This window comes from Ahaetulla prasina, chromosome 3, assembly GCF_028640845.1.
Source record: "Ahaetulla prasina isolate Xishuangbanna chromosome 3, ASM2864084v1, whole genome shotgun sequence".
NCBI lineage: Eukaryota > Metazoa > Chordata > Lepidosauria > Squamata > Colubridae > Ahaetulla > Ahaetulla prasina.
In genome coordinates, this window is record NC_080541.1 from 38,925,180 (window position 1) to 38,945,846 (window position 20,667).

The 20,667-nt window shown below is 37.8% G+C and overlaps 1 protein-coding gene across 3 annotated transcripts in view; it reads left to right on the top strand.

The window, feature by feature from the left end:
- The window catches only part of ZNF704 (zinc finger protein 704), a 58,020-nt gene that overhangs the window by 16,740 nt on the left and 20,613 nt on the right, over positions 1 to 20,667 (top strand). For all 3 annotated transcript variants that reach the window (XM_058176153.1, XM_058176154.1, XM_058176155.1), the window contains exon 3: positions 20,010 to 20,113. In XM_058176153.1, the coding sequence (XP_058032136.1) occupies positions 20,010 to 20,113 (104 nt within the window). The remainder of the gene's footprint in view (positions 1 to 20,009; positions 20,114 to 20,667) is intronic.

The window sequence follows — 20,667 nt, forward strand, 5'->3', positions numbered from 1 at the left end:
GCAGTTGTTAAGTGAATCATGCCCTGTTTTACAACCTTTTCCCCATGGTTGTTAAGCAAATTGTTACAATTGTTTAATAAATCATACCGTCATTAAGTGAATATTTTTCATCCATTGACGTTGCTTGTCAGAAAATCCCTAGGAAGATTGCAAATGACAGTCCCAGGACCCTGGGATGCTGCAACCATTGTAAATACATGCTGGTTGCGAAGCATCCAAAGTTTGATCCTGTGACTGTGGAGATGCTACAACAGTCGTAAATGTGTGAATTGGGCATAACTCACTTTTTTTCAGTACAGTTGTAACTTTGAACAGTCATTGAATAAATGGCTATATAAGTTACAGTTTTGGCCGGCAAAGTTTTGCAGGAGGCATTCGTCCGTCTCCCTGCCCCCCGCTCTCCCCCTCCCCCCACTGATCTGCGAAGAAAAACTACAATGTTGATCCGGCCGAAGAAATCCAGTTTGACACCCCTGCTATAGGAAATATAGATTTGTTGGGCAACCTTTAATGCATCTGGTCTATGTCAAACAGGAATAAATAACTGTTGTAATTTTTAGTTCAATCTTCTCTTAAATTTTGTGAGGAATAAATAATGGAAAATCATTAAATAAAAATAGTTGTAGTTAAGCATATTAAGCAATGGCCTTCTACATGCATCGTAGGCAGGGAAACTCCCTAGACTCATGTTCTTCAAGTTGTTCTCCAGATGTCTCAATTATAGATCCTTCATTCTGCATTCTGGTGCAGAAATACAACAAGGGATTGGGAAAAGCTACTAGTTCAAGGTCCATTTCAATTGCATAATTTAATATATCATATAAAATCAGAATTCCCCTGATCTGATTTTGGTTTCCTATGTTATTTATAAACTGGCTTTCCTGTTTGGGTAAAGTAAAATATTTTTTAAAAAATATCTAAACTGGGCATGTGAAGAATGGCTAAGAATGGGCAATTTGAGCAGGCAGCTCATTTTTAAAGCCATGGCTTGTTAGAATAAAATATAATATTTGAATCTAGTTAGATGCAACAGTGTGATAAATGGAAAATCTTTTTCTGGAAAACCATCATAAATTGCAGTCATGTGACAACGGGGCACTGCAAACTGCCCTAAATGTGGGCCGGTTGCCAATCATGCAAAATGCAGTCATGTGACTACAGGGGGAGAGGTCAGAACTTTGAAATCGAGTCGTAAGTCTCAGAGGGGAGGGTTCTGTTAGAACGTCAAAAGATCACTACGTGACCAGTTGTAAATCGAGGATTATACATATTTGCATTGGGGCATTCACAAAAGATTGTGAAAATATGCTAAACATACATTATAAGTTTGTTGCTACTGAAGACATTCTGTGTATTCTCCGATGGAGGCACTTTCTGTAGTATGCATAGAGACTGCAGATTCATTTCTCAGAATTTGTGTTAGTTGTCACCTATGAAGTTGGTGTAAAAGCAAACATGGTGGCATTTTTTGGAATTGATATTCTCACTCACTCATCTACTCACTGCTAAAAAGACGTGAGTGATTTGAAGCCTTGATATTTCACCATTAACCACTTAGAGCTGTGAAATCTTTTGGTGATTTATAATGACATATCACTGAAAGGGGTCATGTTGCTCATCAAGTATAACTCAGAGCAAAAAAAAAATCATACATTTATTTTTGCCCTTTAATAAAATTTGCTAATTAGAAAGATGCTACCAGACTCCTCTTGATTTTTTAAAAAATGAAATTAAAAAATTTAGATGTTAAATGCGTGTCTGTGTAAAATAGGCAAATGTGTATAAAAAGGATGTATGCACACATATAAAAGAGATACAAAATCTTAAAACTAGAGTAATAAAGACTGTTTTTTAAATATAGGCTTTGTATCTGAATTGCAGTGACGCAAAGAAATTTTTAGAGGTCTTAAGTACCCAGCACAGTAGATGACTTGGAAGCTATTTGGGGGTTTGTGTAAATTAGTCTGATTTGAGGTAGGAGGAATGTGTTTTATTTGTTTTCAGGGCTTATAAGCTACTTCAGTTAGCTGACTCTGAGTAGTATGAAATTCCTCAATTATGTAACTGAGATTAAAACATTATGAATTGAATTTAAAAGCATTTTTTTTATATTTTAACACCAACAGACATATGCAGAAGTATAAAATAAATTCCTCCTCAGAAGGGATCATGGTAGTGAGGCAGTCTACATGCCTTGATGAAACAGCCAGTAAAGGACTCCTTGGTGCTCTCTGAGCTTGGTTGTTTTCTTGCAGATGTTTCATTACCCAAACTAGGTAACATCATTAGCATGTAGTTTAGTTAATGAACCAAACCTAGTTTGGTTAATGAAATGTCTGCAAGAAAACAACCAAGTTCAGAGAGCACTAAGGACCCCTCATTTCAACCTTGAGCTAAAAATATTCTCTCTTTTTTTTTTTAATAAAACAGCCAAATGTCCATATTTCCTGAAGGCGAGGTAGGAAGAGGGCATTTTTCAGTGTCAGGGCCAATACTGTTCTATAGGAAGGGCCAGCAACTAGAAGACATAATTCCATGGCAGCTGGCAGTTTGATCAAAGGGGCATGTAAGGAGCCTTCTCTGTTAGATTGTATTGAGTGGACAGAAGTTGCTAGGTGAAGGCAGTCGTATAAGAAAGCCTGGTCTGAACTGTGCACTGCTTTAAAAAGTGCCAACAGCACCTTGATTTCTACACCAAAGCCAAAAGTCAACCAATGCAGTATAAGTGTTATGTAGGTATCACAAGATACTATTTGAGCCACTCTGTTCTGGGCCAGTTGTGGCTTATAAATGCTCTTCTATGGCAGCTATATATGAAGCACGTTGCAGTAGTTCAGTCAAAGAGTGACTAAGGCATGAATGACAGTGAATAACATTTCCTGTCCAGGAAAAGATCACATATGTCACATAAGGCAGAGCTGTACCAAAACTCTCTTGACCAGAATTCCCAAGTACTCCTTGAGCAGAAGCTTCAACTGCAAGTGAACCCTCAAGATGTCAAGCATTCTGTTTGGGGCAACTTCACACATGGCTAACAAGAATCATACTGGAATTAATAGGTCTTCAAACTGGAAATCCTTAATATTTCAGCCCTTGAGATAGACAGATGATATCTCATTCAGAAGCATCTGTACTCTTCCTATCTTGCTTCTTCAAAGTCCAATTTAAGAATATCCTATAACTGTAACTATGTTGATTACTAAATAGGAGGTTTATATCAGATCCACCAGATGGCACTAGAGAGCGTTTACAACTTTAATATACAAAAGGGATTATTTCATAAAAAGAGAAACAAAATGCATATTTTATCATATGCAATCTACTTAGTTGAATTTATTCAGTTTCATACACTGAGTTTCAGAATAATTACCAAAATAATATTCTTCCAGACCTGTAACATTTTTTCCATGAATAAGATTGATGATACAGTTTTTTCAAGTACCCTGAATAATGCAAACATTTTCAAAATATGCATGTATATATGTTGCGTGTTTACTTCTAGAAGAGTGAAGTTATTTTTGGCAGCAATAAAGAGAATTGTATATAAATGTCCTTTTAAATTTTTACTCTTTTTTCGACTAGACAAGCTAAGACATTCAGTGTTCTGGAAGTAATTTGTGATTTGTTGGAGATAGCGATACAAGATCTGAAACTATTTACTTTTTATTTTTTTATTACTTTTTTTGCAACAAACAAACAAAAAGAAAATACATTATTACACCCTTGTGCTATACATAAAAGGAAGATTTGGGTCTTCGGATATATCCTCATGATTGCCAAAATCCACGTTCTCGAGGTACAGGTACTGAAGCGTCCAATGTTCCAAGCGCAAAGTCCACAAATGGTTTCCAAGTCTTCCAAAAAATATCTTCTTTATACACACCACTTCTAATTTTAATATCACATGTCATTTTATCATTTAAAGCTAATTTCCACATTTCAGAATTCCACTCTTCTATTCTAAAAATCACATCTAGTTTCCAATATCTAGCTATTATAATTCTACCTATTATAATCATAATTCTAATCAATTCTTTTTCATATTTTGTTAATTCTATTTCCTTAATTACCAACAATAATATAGTTTCCACTCTCAATGTTATTACTTTCCCCATCATTTCAAATATCATTTTCTCCAATTGTTGCCAAAACTTTTTAACCTTATCACAATTATACCACATATGTTCATAAGTCCCCAATTCCATCTCACATCTCCAACATTTTTTACTGATTTTTTTATCCATTTGTGACAATCTTACTGGAGTCAAATACCATTTCCTCCGCATACAAATTTATCTTATACCCTTTATATCCTTCTAATTCTTCATCTTTTTCTATCATTTTTGTCATTATTTCCATAGCCAATAAAAATAATGTTGGGGACAGGGGACATCCTTGTCTCGTGCCAGCTTCTAATTTTATCTCTTCAGTTAATATTCCATTCACCTTCACTCTTGCACTGCTCTTTTGGTACAATTTTGAAATAACATGTATAAACTTATTACCAAAGCCTAAAGCCTCCACAATTACTTTAATAGTTTCCCATTGTACAGAATCAAAAGCTTTAAAAATATCCAATGATACTATTCCAATTTTATCACCATTATATTCAGCTACATCTATAATATTTAATACTCTTCTAACAATATCACTCATGTATCTACCCTTCACAAAACCTACTTGATTATAACTTATATATCTATCTATAAATCTATTTAATCTATTACTTATAATAGCAGTAAATATCTTTGTATCCTGATTAATTAAAGAAATGGGCCGATAGGACTCAATCCTTTCTAAATCTTTATCTGGTTTAGGAATTAGGATATCACCGTTCTATTCCATGACGAAGGTACTTCCCACCATGTAATATTCCATTGAATAATTTTTGCAGTCTTGGTATTATTAATTCTTTAAATTCTTTATAAAACTCAACAGGTAATCCATCCTCACCTGGAGCTTTCCTAATTTTAATTTTGTATTATTCCATTAATCTCATCTTGTGTTATATCTTCTTCCATCAATTCCTTATATGTTTGATCAATTTTCACCACATACTTTTCTAAATAGCTTTGCAATTTTCCCGATTAATTGGTTTCTTTGAATATAGATTCTGAAAAAGTTTCTAACCACTTCACATTTCTCTAATTTTATAACATCTTATACCTCTATCATCTATCAAAACTCCAATTTCTCTCTTCTCTCTTTTATCTTTCGCCATCTTTGCCAATAATTTAGAATTTCTATTACTAAATTCAAAAATTCCTATTTAAAATCTCAAATTTCTTTTACTAACTCTGTATCTTCTTCTATCATTTTATTTCTTAACATATTAAGCTCCTGAAGAATTTTTTTCTTTAGTAAGCAAAATTGATTTTCCAATTCTTTAATCTGATTTTTATCTCTTTCCATTTTAATTTTATAATTTTTATATTTCCTACTTGATAATTTGATACTCCCCTCTAAACACCGCTTTCATCGCATCCCAAACAATTTCAAATTTAACCTCCCCTTATCATTTAATCTCCAACTTTCCTCCAATTTTTTAAGTATCCATTTTTTATCCTTTTCATTTTTATACAATTTCTCGTCATATCTCCAATAGCTTCTTTTTTTCTCAAAATTAAAATCTAAGTCCACCATAACTTCTGCATGATCAGAATCTTTAAAAATTCCCACATCTACCTTATCCACATTGTTCAACAAATCTTTAGAAAGAAAAATATAATCAATTCTAGAATATGTATTGTATATCTTAGAGAAAAAAGTGTATACTCTCTCAATTCCTTTAACCTCTCTCCACACATCAACCACGCCATTTCGAAGCATCCACATATTTAAAATCCCCATTTTATTTGCTCCTCCACAGCGGGTGGGATTAGTACTGAAACTATTTACAACAACATTTAAAATTCTCCTTAATTATTCGTTTTAAAAAATTCATCAGCAGAAGTTTTAGTGGTGCTAGAATCTTCATGTTGTAACAACTAGTGTATGTTAGAAGCGTAGTCTTGTCAAAGTTGTCAAAGATGCTGTAGGTTCTCCATTACTGGAAAGTTTTAAAAAGAGACTGAACAGCCATCTGTTAGAAATGGTATCGGGTTTCCTGCTCGAGCATTGAGATTGGGCTAGAAGGCCTTCAAGGTCCCCTCCAACTCTATTATTCTATGTTCTAAAGATAGACGGCTTTGGCTAGATGCTGCCTGATTTTGTCGTAATCAGGCTAGGGAAGACAGGTAGAAAGTCCTCAGCACAGCTATTGAAAAGGGAGACTGTAAATCAGGAGTGCCTATGGCTACAGTGCAGTCCTTTTTGGCATCAGAGACTGGTTTCATGGAAAACAATTATTTCACAGACTGGGAGGGATGGTTTTGGTTTCTCTTGCTTGCTCACCTCCTGCTGTGTGGCCCGCTTCCTAACAAGCCGTGGACTGGTACCAGTCTGTGGCCCGTAATTTGGAGATGCCTGCAAATTAACTGGAAGGTTAGAATGTGTTTCTAGCAATGCCACTAGAAGAGATCAAACTTTTATTTTTTGTTCAATTTTGTCCTTTGAAGGAAGGCATTGGAGCAAAAGATCAACCCCTCCATTTCTAACCATAAAACCTTTAGTTTTCCAAAAGTCCCCAAATTAGGCCCTTGGAATTCATTTGCAAAAAACGGTTAAATTTTAGAATTCAATTTGAGGATGAATTATGTCTGGGAATGGTGTCTTTCCCATTTCTGTTCCCACAAATTTTAAGGAAAAGAAATGACAATGCCAAAATCCAGCCATTTTGTTGCCAAATTTTGCAGGTTACTTTGTGGATTTTAACAAACCCATACAGCCAGTAGATTGCCTATTCCCATTGTAAATAGATTGAGTCCTTTCTTGATAGCAAGTAGTGAAACTCATTGTTCAAGATGCCCTACTTTTTTATATAAATTTATGTCTAATATTTTTTTATATTTAGGATAACCTGTGTAATCAAAAGCAGAGATTTATTTAAGGCATACCCAAGAAGTTCACATTGTAGAAAGAACCAACCATAGTAAACCTTGTAAAGGAAAATATGGTTGTAAAGTTAAATTTTGTTATTGCCATTCTTGTCCTTATATTCCAGCACCTGTTTTATTGTGCAAGATTAGCTAGCTATGCAGCAGCAAAACATCTGAAATATCTGAACACCGATTCCACTTTACCTAAGTTTAAAGAATCCTTCAGTTACTAGTGATCAAATAGATGTGTCCATGTGGTCTCATAATGGGGCAGAATATGTATAAATGGTTCTAAATGAATACATGACTTTAATGTTGAAATTATAATACTGAAATGGTTTTCCACTTCTTATTGAATTTTTTTTTAACTATGTAGTTTAAATCAACATTAGGATTTCTTGGTGGTTTTCATTCAAGTTCTAACCAGATTTAACTCTGGTTAGTTATTTCAAGACCAGCCAAGGAATTTAGACTAACTTAGATCTCCGTTTCTTCCTGAATTCTGTTATTTGCTTACGTCAGCCTTTGTCTTTTTAAAGGGCACTGAATTAAATAATAATAATAATAATTCAGCAGGAGTTTTCGAATGTAGAGGCTGCCAGAATAAAGTTTGAGTGTATCATTTCTCTTACTGAATGCTCAAGTTCCATCTGAGCAACTTCTGCTTGTTTAGTAGTTTTGTCACATAGCAACATTGAATGAGTGTTTGAAAGTCTCCAGCAACTAATATGTGTAAAAGAAAAGGAGAAGTGACAGTGCAAAGAATCCAGCTTGAATGTACTGAGCTAATTCAGTTCATTGTGTGAAATATAAATTACCAATAGAGTAAATTAGAAAAGAAATTAATATACCCAGATACATTGGTTTAAATGACCTGTGTTAACGCTGCATCAAAAGAAAACATTAGTAAATATAGTATGTTTCATATATTATCTCAGAATCGTAATGCTATCAAGGGGCACAGTTCCATATTCAAAGAAAGGGAAGAATGTAGTGGATTTTTTCTAATTACTATTTCTGTCCTGTTTCTGTCCTGATAAAATACACTAAAATACTTCTTCAAATGGAATGGACTTGCAGATATGGTACTTAATTAAACACAGTCCACAGCATTCATATGAGCAAATGTTGCATATTTTACTGGTGGTGTTTCAGAATGGTCTCTGAATAATAGTAATCAGGTTTGAAAAGGCAGGTGGTATTAAGGAGGCCTGCCAAAAAGCATAATACCATTTGCTAGATTAAAAACAGTGACACCTGCTAGCCAGTGTCTATCATATTGTGACTGCATTCACATTACATTATGCTGTGACTCCTTTTAATCATGTTTGTTGAACTAGCCCTTGTGGTTATTAGGTGACCTCTGCATGTAGAAGACAGAACTCCTGTTCAGTTTATTTTTCAAATCATTGGCTCCAATTCTCTATCCAATGTAATCAATAATTTAGATTTGAATCATGACTAGACTTATCTCATTCACATTGACAGATTTAGTACCCTTCCTTTGCAAACACTAATTATTGATATGGAAATAAGAACAACCACCTGTGAAGAAATTCAAACTACTATACTTGCTGTTTGTTTATACCTCTAAATTTTCGAGGAGGGAGGAGACAAAAAGAACACTGAGAAGTGTTTGTTAAATACCTTTTGGAAAGGCTCATTCCAGTATCTAAGCCTCAGGCTTGGAGATGGCTATCCTATATTGGAACAGAAAAAATATAAATCCCCTCCTTTAATTGAAGATTAGTGCTCCGTTTGTAGTTTTAGAAGTGTTTATATTAAATAGTATTAAAATCCTAAGAACATTAAGCACTGAGAGAAAGTTTCATTAAACTTACTGGAGTTTGGTGATTAGTATATAGGGTTTGTTTATTTGTTTGTTTGTTCATTCCTTTATTTATTTGATTTCTATAGCAGCATCTCAACAAATGACTGAGCAGCTCACAATTCAAAACATATATTACAATAAAATTTAAACATTTTAAAACAATAAAACAATAACAAGCTTCAAATATTTTCTTAGTAGGCAGGCTTATACTTACTTCTCGTGAAAAAAATACATAATGTACTGCATTCCATTTGCTCTCTTTAATGATGCTGTTTGTATAAATTTAAGAACAGGCCCCTTTTGAATCTCTTAAAAATTATTAAAAATTAAACATTCACATTTATATAAATACCACTGAAGTATGCTAAGTACACAGTCTATAGCCTTAAGGGGTATTTATGCCCCAGAGCCCCTCCAATAGTTGCTGGAATTGTAATTTTCAGTGCATAGGAAGAATCATTTTGATTGATTAATTTCAGTGTTTTGTTGACTCTCTTTTTCTAAAGGCAAGGACAGATAAGCAGTGGTGAAATCCAATTTTTTTTACTATCAGTTATGTGGGTGGGGTTGGTGAGCGTGGCAGGGGAATAATACTACAAAACATCCATTCCACCCCCTCTAGGGGAAGGATATTGCAAAATCTCCATTCCCACCCCCCTCTGGGGCCAGCCAGAGGTGGCATTTGCCGGTTTATTTTTATTTATTTATTTATTTTGTCACAACATCATACAAAAAGATTATATAGTATATACACATATAAACATATATAGGAAGAAGAAAAGAAAAACAATAGGACAGGAACGGTAGGCACGTTTGTGCGCTTATGCACGCCCCTTATGGTCCTCTTAGGAATGGGGTGAGGTCAATAGTAGAAAGTTTTTGGTTAAAGCTTTTAGGATTATGGGAAGAGACCACAGAGTCAGGTAAAGTATTCCAAGCACTGATGATTCTGTTGCAGAAGTCATATTTTCTGCAATCTAGATTAAAGCGGTTTACATTAAGTTTAAATCTATTGGTTGCCCTTGTATTATTGCAATTAAAGCTGAAGTAGTCTTTGACAGGAAGGACATTACAATAGATGATTCTGTGAGTTAAACTTAGGTCTTGTCGAAGGCGACGGAGTTCCAAGTTTTCTAAGCCTAGGATTTCAAGTCTGGTGGGATAAGGTATTTTGTTGTTTTCAGAGGACTGGAGAACTCTTCTTGTAAAATATTTCTGGACACGTTCAATTGTATTGATGTCAGAGATGTGGTGAGGGTTCCAAACAGGTGAGCTGTATTCTAGAATTCTAGGTTTTTACAGAATTTTTTTACAGAATTTTTTTACAGAATTCTAGGTTTTTACAGAATTCTAGGTTTTACAGAATTCTAGGTATTCTAGAATTCTGTATTCTAGGTTCTCTGAACTACTCAAAATTTCCGCTACTGGTTCTCCAGAACCTGTCAGAACCTGCTGGATTTCACTCCTGCAGATAAGTATTATAAAGACTTTTGCAGACTCAACTATGCCAGTGGAAGATAGTCAATATTATATGTTCGTGATATGTTATTTTCATTAACCAAATTTAAGATACAGTATATAAAGCAGTGACTTATAGCTTTGTACTACATAGTAACATTTTAAGGGGGCAGTTTTGTGTATGAGGAAAACTGGACAGCCTGGACTGACATAGCTTCTATGTCTAAATGTGATATCTGAATTAAGATCTTGCCAAGATTTTCATATCTGTCTTCAGTTTTCCCTAGTCTAAGATCACTACTATAAAGTGTGAAATCTAGACATAGTGACAAGCTTTCCTTTTAAAAATGGCTCTTTTTACCTTTATAGTGTTACTATTACAATGCTTTGATGTATTTGTTAAAAACAATTAAGGTAATGTGGCTGTTCGCATGTAGTCTCTTTTTCTCCATCCTTTTATTGTGGGAGTAAGTTTGGAAAGATAAATGTTCTTATTTATATTTATATTGTCAAAAATGCTGTGATCACACCATCAAGCAGTGTAATATGTTGAGGGGATAATTTTGCCAAGTTGTTTTATTTGGACAAATGCATTCCATAGACATGGTAGCATAAAAAGAGATGTTATGCTTCATTTTCAAGCATGAGGCTTGAAGAAATTGTGTCAGATTTCAGGAAAGGGTTCAAAAGCAGCTAGCAGCAACAGTAAAATTATCTCTTTCGTGCCATTCATTATATCACAAATATCCTTTGTAAAGTGTCAGACACCTGTGCTGGTGAAACCAGGAAGGGGAAAAATGTCATATTGTGTATGTTTAATATGTGTGTATCATGACAGTGTACAAATGTACCAGTGGTGGGGTTCAATTTTTTTTTACTACCAGTTCTGTGGGTGTGGCTTGGTGGGCATGGCTTGGTGGGCGTGGCATGGGAAGGATACTGTAAAATCTCCATTCGCTCCCCAATCCAGGGGAAGGTTACTGCAAAATCCCCATTTCCTCCTGATCAGCTGGGACTTGGGAGGCAGAGAATAGATGGGGGCGGGGCCAGTCAGAATTTTTACTACCAGTTCTCCGAATTACTCAAAATTTCTGCTACCGGTTCTCCAGAACTGGTCAGAACCTGCTGAAACCCACCTCTGAAATGTACTAACATCAGCCTGTAGAGAAGCTTACTGGCTGCACAACCCTTGTTTCTTTCACACCCCACTACTTCCATCCACATTGTTGCTAATACAGTTTGGGAATTAGGTTTCCTTCTGACTCATAGACTGGACCCATTTAGTCAAGTCACCTGAAGGATTTGCAGGTTTTAAATTACAATTCTCTTCATCCTTGCCCATTAACAGGCTGGGTGGGGTAGAGAAATGTTGGATGCCAATTATCTTTGGATTTTTCTCATACATGATTTCCTTTTATGGAACAAGGAAGGAAACTGTGCCTATGAGAGAAAATTAAACAGTGGCATCATGAAAGTAAATAGTACAGAAAGTAAATACTATCTGTTCTTCAGAAAGTAAGTGGGCAAAGGGGAGGATTATTGACATACCTCTTACTCAGGATTCTATAATGTGCTTCTGATTTGTGTGTCCATATGCCTGAATTCCAGAACATTTGAGTGAGGCTGTTTTCTATTTATGAGTGCAAACTTTTTCTTTCTTTCTTTCTTTCTTTCTTTCTTTCTTTCTTTCTTTCTTTCTTTCTTTCTCTCTCTCTCTCTCTCTCTCTCTCCCTCCCTCCCTCCTTCCCTCTCTCCCGCCCTCCCTTCCTCCCTTTTTTCTTTCATCAAGAATTGAATTATAAATCTTTATTGTAGTCAGCCACTTTCAAAATTATAATAAATATAATGAAGATTTAACCCAATTCTTCCATCCAACTCTCCCATGGATGTAGCAATAATCCCTCCAAAATTCTTATTAGCTCCAAAAGGGAAGTTTCTATTAATTGCTCTCTCTGCAAGGAGTAGCATGAATTCTGAATTTTGACTGGCACTTAAAATGGAGCACAGATTCCTAAGTATCACATACAGTTTTAGTTACAAGTGTTTAGTTTTTGGTGCTGCATGGAAAGTTATAAAATGGCAGCAATACTGTACAGAGACTGCCTTTCTTGGCTTGCATGGCTTCCAAGCCCAAAATGTACAGTATAGTAATTTCTTGAATTCCACATGATCTTTATTCTAATAATGCTTATTTAGATGTTTCTAGATTAAAGGACTTGCAAGAATTTTGCATTTTCATGATGTTGTTGTTAATGAAATTATTACAGGAGGTCAAACAAGAAATTGTTGGGCAGCATTGGGCTTCAGAGTTTTGTGACAGTGGTCTAGAAAACAGATTTCCTGATGTTTTACCAGCAAATGTGTCTGGCATCTACAGAGGCAAGGTAGTCTGCACAGCCAGCCACAATTAACTGATCAGGGACTTACTTAGTTCCTGCTCATCACAGTTGCCTCTGTGGTCTTGTAGCCCCAAACTGCTCAACAGATACCTGCTGCAAATGCCTATATCAGTCTACGTTTGAAATCCTTAACTGAGAAGAACTTGACTTTAGTGAACTGTACAATACATGTTCTACAAGACTCAGCAGATAGCAGTGGCTGGACTGACTTGGATTAAGGTTTGGGCTTGGTTGACTTTGGAATTTGCAGATGGGAACTGCAGCCAAGAAATTAAAAGATGCTTGCTCCTGGGGAGGAAAGCTATGGCAAATCTAGACAGCATACTAAAAAGAAGAGACATCATCCTGCCAATGAAAGTGCGTAGAGTCAAGGCTATGGTTTTCCAAGTTGCAATGTATGGCTGTAAAAGTTGGACCATAAGAAAGGCTGAGCGCCAAAGAATTGAGGCCTTTGAACTATGGTGCTGGAGAAGACTCCTGCGAGTCCCTTGGACTGCAAAGCAATCAAACCGGTCAGTCCTAGAGAAGATCAACCCTGACTGCTCTTTAGAAGGCCATATCCTGAAGATGAAACTCAAATACTTCGGCCACCTAATGAAAAGGAAGGATTCACTGGAGACGAGCCTAATGCTGGGAAAGATTGAGGGCAAAAGAAGAATGGGATGACAGAGAATGAGGTGACTGGATGGAGTCACTGAAGCAGTAGGCATGAGCTTAAATAGACTCCAGAGGATGGTAGAGGACAGGAAGGCCTGGAGGAACATTGTCCATGGGGTCACGATGGGTCGGACAGGACTTCACAACTAACAATAACAAAAAACTTTGGAATGAAAGGATCATGGACTAAGATGGGAAGTTGAAATACACCCCAGAAGAAGGAATCATTTTTGTACTGTATTGTTGCCAAGAAAATTCCATGGACAAATCAGGAAGCCTCCAGGAGTTGGGCCTGAAGGAGTCGTTTTCTTTGTCCATGTTGTATAAAAGCTCCATATTTGTACTTTGGTTCCCTTCTCCCTCCTTCCCTATCCAAAGACTTACGTAATCTCAGTTTTCTTCAGACACAGAAAATACATTATTGTTGATGTTGACCTAAAAAAGGAAGATGGGGAGCGGAGAATAGAACAGATAGGAGGCAGATATATTTCCTGCTGCAGCAGCTCTGTATGTAATCTGCTTCCTCAGTCCCCCAGCATGTAATGAAATAATGAAATACCTTACGAGAGGAAAAAAAAACTGTTTTGAAAAAGAAAAGTAGCTATGGCTGAAGAATGAGCTCTACGCATGTTGGGCTTCAGAGAAGCATTATGTCATTCTCATTTGCACTATTATGGGATGATCTCATGGAGGAGGGGTTGCTGCAATTTACAGCTCTGCTATTTCAGCCCATGTGATGATCAGCGTTCACTGTGCTCACCAGCAGAGCAGAATGAAAGGGGAAAAGAAGAAGAAATGGCATTGTAAATTATTGAAAATCCTGAGAGGTTTTAAAGAACAAATGCTGGAATGGACAGATTGACAGTAACAGGAATGCGATTCACTTGCTCCTTTTTCTTTTCCTCCAGAGGGATTTTATCTCCGAGAAGAAGAAATCACTCAGGTTGATTTTATTTTTTTTTTGCAGTCCCTATCAACTTTTCCCTTGCCACCTCTCCCTACTATTCTATGATCCCCATTTAAAGACTCCTTAATTTTTTTTAAAGAGGAAAAGCATATATATTAAGCCTATTGTATAACTTGAAAACTGTGGCCATTAACGAGTGCATCTGTGCCATGGTGCTTATTGTGATTGATAGTTCCCAAATTACTTATTGTTAAATTACTTATGGTTAGGGTACAAATCTGTGAAAAACAATGTACTTTTTAAAAAAATCCACAAAAATTGAAAAAGTCGGAAGACAAAAATGAAGATTGCTGAGAACTAGAAGTAAAAACTGGCAAACCTGTATCTTTAAACAACAGTATATAGAATGAGAATCCAAACCAATCAAATAGGTCATCCATATCATAAATCAGGGAAAAATCAACTTTTTCTAGCCATTAATCCAGCCGCCTCCTCCTCCTCCTCCTCCTCCTCCTCTTCCTCCTCCTCCTCCTCCTCCTCCTCGGGAGCTTATATTAAAAATAACACCTGTGGGGAAGAAATTTTAACGTTTCTTCCTTTTATTTAAATTATACAATTAAATATAACTTTACAGGATTTTTGTTTCAAAACCTCTGCATTTGCCATCCATTTAATAGATTTTTTAAAAAGGACTTTAGCAGATCCATATTACCTTTGCTATTCCCATAGAATCCATATACTTCTCTCAGGGACACTCCTATGCATGAGTCTTTGTGCAAAAGAAAACGATGAGACTATCAGTTACAATGCCACATGGCTGAATTATAAACATAGTGGATTTTACTATATTCATTAATGTGAATAGTAGTGCTAGAAACAAATGTGGCACCATAGATGGCGTACTTTAAGTGAGGCACAGTTTTTGCCTTAATTTCATGAGCAATTCATATAAAATGTGTTTTCGTAAAAAAATAAAATAAAATCTGTGACATATTGCAATGCTTTAGCAAAGAGCAGAAAACACAACAAAATGTATAACCTTTTGCCTCTCCTGTCCACTGCTTAGTTTCAGGAACTGGTTATTCCTCTGTATGGCTATAAACTGTAAAATACAACTACCATTATCCACATAATCCACAGTACTCCTGCCCACAATAATAGAAATTGTTGCCAAATACATGTCACAATTTGAGACGGAGAATCTTTGGAAGTATTGCTAAACTGCCTTGTTTGGACTGCCTGTTTTGGCATGACTACCTGGTAGACTTACCTGCCTTAATCTTTAACTAGACCAGCGGTTCTCAACCTGTGGGTCGGGACCCTGTTGGGGGTCGAATGACGATTTGCCAGGGGTCGCCTAAGACCATCGGAAATATGGGAAGTATACTTGCAGTCGAAGCATTATGTCATTCTCATTTGCACTATTATGGGATGATCTCATGGAGGAGGGGTTGCTGCAATTTACAGCTCTGCTATTTCAGCCCATGTGATGATCAGCGTTCACTGTGCTCACCAGCAGAGCAGAATGAAAGGGGAAAAGAAGAAGAAATGGCATTGTAAATTATTGAAAATCCTGAGAGGTTTTAAAGAACAAATGCTGGAATGGACAGATTGACAGTAACAGGAATGCGATTCACTTGCTCCTTTTTCTTTTCCTCCAGAGGGATTTTATCTCCGAGAAGAAGAAATCACTCAGGTTGATTTTATTTTTTTTTGCAGTCCCTATCAACTTTTCCCTTGCCACCTCTCCCTACTATTCTATGATCCCCATTTAAAGACTCCTTAATTTTTTTTAAAGAGGAAAAGCATATATATTAAGCCTATTGTATAACTTGAAAACTGTGGCCATTAACGAGTGCATCTGTGCCATGGTGCTTATTGTGATTGATAGTTCCCAAATTACTTATTGTTAAATTACTTATGGTTAGGGTACAAATCTGTGAAAAACAATGTACTTTTTAAAAAAATCCACAAAAATTGAAAAAGTCGGAAGACAAAAATGAAGATTGCTGAGAACTAGAAGTAAAAACTGGCAAACCTGTATCTTTAAACAACAGTATATAGAATGAGAATCCAAACCAATCAAATAGGTCATCCATATCATAAATCAGGGAAAAATCAACTTTTTCCAGCCATTAATCCAGCCGCCTCCTCCTCCTCCTCCTCCTCCTCCTCCTCCTCCTCCTCCTCCTCCTCCTCCTCCTCGGGAGCTTATATTAAAAATAACACCTGTGGGGAAGAAATTTTAACGTTTCTTCCTTTTATTTAAATTATACAATTAAATATAACTTTACAGGATTTTTGTTTCAAAACCTCTGCATTTGCCATCCATTTAATAGATTTTTTAAAAAGGACTTTAGCAGATCCATATTACCTTTGCTATTCCCATAGAATCCATATACTTCTCTCAGGGACACTCCTATGCATGAGTCTTTGTGCAAAAGAAAACGATGAGACTATCAGTTACAATGCCACATGGCTGAATTATAAACATAGTGGATTTTACTATATTCATTAATGTGAATAGTAGTGCTAGAAACAAATGTGGCACCATAGATGGCGTACTTTAAGTGAGGCACAGTTTTTGCCTTAATTTCATGAGCAATTCATATAAAATGTGTTTTCGTAAAAAAATAAAATAAAATCTGTGACATATTGCAATGCTTTAGCAAAGAGCAGAAAACACAACAAAATGTATAACCTTTTGCCTCTCCTGTCCACTGCTTAGTTTCAGGAACTGGTTATTCCTCTGTATGGCTATAAACTGTAAAATACAACTACCATTATCCACATTATCCACATAATCCACAGTACTCCTGCCCACAATAATAGAAATTGTTGCCAAATACATGTCACAATTTGAGACGGAGAATCTTTGGAAGTATTGCTAAACTGCCTTGTTTGGACTGCCTGTTTTGGCATGACTACCTGGTAGACTTACCTGCCTTAATCTTTAACTAGACCAGCGGTTCTCAACCTGTGGGTCGGGACCCTGTTGGGGGTCGAATGACGATTTGCCAGGGGTCGCCTAAGACCATCGGAAATATGGGAAGTATACTTGCGAGTCGAAGAATCGCGCTCCAATGGTTGACTCCATAAGCCAGCTGCAGGCTCTTCAAATCGCTAGCCGAATTCGGCTTCAGGCGCGATGAATTAAAAAAGAGAGAAATCTTTGCTCTGATGTCTCCCTCTCAAGCCAGCTGCAATCACTCCCAATCGCTACCCTAATCTGGCTTCAGGCGCAATAAACTTAAAGGGGAGGAGTCTCCGCTTTAATGCCTCCGTCTTCAAGGCAATCGCAAGCAGTTCAGATCGCTATGTCTGACTTCAGGCGCGATAAATTCAAAACGAAAATAATTTTATGGTTGGGGTCGCCACATCATGGGGAATTGTATTAAAGGGGTCGCCACATCGTGGGGAATTGTATTAAAGGGGTCGCAGTACTATAAAGGTTGAGAACCACTGAACTAGACAGTTTTGAAGCGCATGTTTAAAGTCAGTATGGTGAGCAAATACTATTCCATTGAACAGATACTGGGCCAACTTGTTCTTTTGCTTGAAGCTTTTGAAGAGCAGCTAGACACCCCATGCCCCAGTTGGGGCATCATTTCAGAGATATTTCTTTATCTAAATAGAGAAATAGAATGACCAATGGTGGGCAAAAAATAGTGGAAGCAGGAGTGACTGACTTCCTGCTAGCTTCTTCATTTAAGTTTCCTTGTGGGAATCTGACAGGAAACATTGGAAATTCCCTTCCGTTCCCTTCCTTTCCCTTCCCCAGGAAGCAGGTAAGTGGCTGCTGCTGGATGGGGGAAGGAGTGAGAGATTGCAAGAGTGGCTGGGAAATTGTCCCAGAACACTGAAAATTAAGAACCACAGCAATGCAGAGGCAGCCAGTAACACTGAAGCAGCCATAACTTTCCCAAATTTCATTCCCTCTGGAGTTGTGGTCTCAGATTTTGGACACATTCTGTAAGTTAATCTTTTTGAGGTAGTTTAGTTCAAAAAATGGTGCCCTATGATGCCCTGTTTCACTCAGTTAAAGGTCATGACAGTGAGAATTTAGTACAATTTCTCAATTTACAACAGTTTTAGAACTGTTCAAAGTTACAGTGGCTCTGGAAAACATGACTAACGACTGTTATTCACACTTATGACCATTGCAGCATCCCCGTGGTCATGAGATCAAAAATCAGACACTTGGCAACTGATTCATATTTATAATGATTGCACAGTCCTGGAGTAATGTTATTGTTCTGTCCTCCTCCGCCTCTGTCCAAATGATGGCTTAATTAGCCAGCATTATCAGCTCTGGCGGCAAAAGAGCCAGTGTCTGCCAAGAGTCCTCGTTACCTCTCACGACGCTGGTGAGTCACAAACATCAGCTCTAGTCAATCAATGGATTTGCCTGTTACAAAGAGAAACACCAGCTCTTGCTGCCTGTCGTGTCCCACTCCTCCGCTGACGGCCGGGTCAGGGAAATCCGAATCAGGCATGCCTCCGCAGCTCTGCCAAAGTCCTAGCAAAGTCCTCAGGGCAGGCAGGAGACCAGAAAGTGACTTCAGCAAGATATGTTTAGACTTTGCCTGACGCAGAGAATGCCAGAAAGCAGTTCCTTTATATAGGCCATGGGTTGTGGCTCCATGACTCAGCACTTATCCAGGCCTGCCCCTCCCTTCCTTCTGTTGCCTCCGTCTATCAAGTCTTCTGACACGTGGGTCACTCCAGTCTGCAGCTGTTGGCAATTGACCTCCCTCAGGCTCACATGCTGTGGAGGAGGGGGAGGGGTCTAGTTGCTCCGTTTGCCTGGGCATGGAGCCAGAGCTGGGGGCTGGAGATACTTCCTCCTCTTCAGCCTGTCTGGGCATGGAGCCAGGGCTGGGGCCGGGAGGCATACTAAGACATTCCTCCATGTTCGGAAGCAGATAAGAAGGCCCCGGCTGTGGTGAGATCGGACAAGACACAACACTGCCTTTATATCCTGTGGGGTGTGGCTCCATGACTCAGCACTTCCTAGGCCTGCCCCACCCTTGCTTCTGTTGTTCCCTCCTCTCCTGCCTACGAAACCTAGGATTCAACCAAGCCTGATTGCTGTCAGCTGGTCTGCAGGCGTGGCCTGGTGGGTGAAAGAGTCAGGGGATGGATGCCTCATTATTTCTTCCACCTGGCCTGCTTCTGGCTCCTGGAGCTGAGCCAGGGGAGCCAGTGCTCCTGACGGCCCTTCCCCCTCACTTTCCAAGTCACTTTCTGGCAGCAGGGCCGGCTCGGGGGGGTGCAGACACAACAGTTATCACCTTTTGCGACCTTCTGACAAGCAAAGTCAATGGGGAAGCCAGATTCACTTAACAACATGTTACTAATTTAACTGCAGTGATTCACTTAACAAATCTGGCAAGAAAGGTCATAAAATGGGGCAAAACTCACTTAACATGTTTCACTTAGCAACAGAAAGTTTGGGCTCAATTGTGGTCGTAAGTCAAGGACTACCTGTAATATATAATAATAATAATAATAATAATAATAATAATAATAATATAATAATAATATTTTAATTTGTATACCGCCCTTCTCCCGAAGGACTCAGGGCGGTTTACAGCCAAAATAAAATACAGCAACAACGCATACAATACTAAAAACAAACATTAAAAAACTTATTCAATTTGGCCCCATTTTAAAATACAATCAACATTCTAATATAGATTAGAATGTGGAATATTAATAGCACATTGCTTTTTAACCCCTTTTTCATTTGTTCCTGGTTTCTAATCATTTTGTTTCAGAAAATCTTCAGAAGAAGTGGACATGGATAAAGTTACGGCAGCTATGGTTCTAACTACTTTATCCACCAGCCCTTTGGTTCGCAGCCCCCCAATCCGTCCTAATGGTGAGCATGTTTTCAGGAGAGATTGTGAAATAAAAGTTTGGGAAAAGGATATACCTAGCTTCATTTTCTCTTCTGCCTTCCAGTAGGAAGACCAACCAGGGGTGAAATCTAAAAATTTTCCCTACTGGTTCTGTGGGCATGGCTTAATTGGTGGGCGTGGCTTGGTGGTCAGGTGATTGAATGGGCATGGCCAATAATAATACATAATAAAACATAATAAAGTATACAAAACTTAGGAGCGCACCGGTCTACCTTCTTTAAAAATAGAGGCACCGGTGTACCAATTGCCTTTTTTTGGGAGGCACCAGTCTACCTTCTTTAAAAATAGAGGCACCGGTGTACTAGCCACCTACAGAGCTGATCAGCTGTAGTGCGGCCCTTTGAAGCACCGTGGCAGTCATTTAAGTCCGTTTGCAGCTATATCACCACCGAGACCTTCAGGGACAGAGAAGAGGAACAGCGAGGCATGGGCGGGGGGGGGGGCAGGGATTTTTGCTACCGGTTCTCTGAACTACCTGCCCCCACCGGATCGTGCGATGCCATCCAAACCGGGA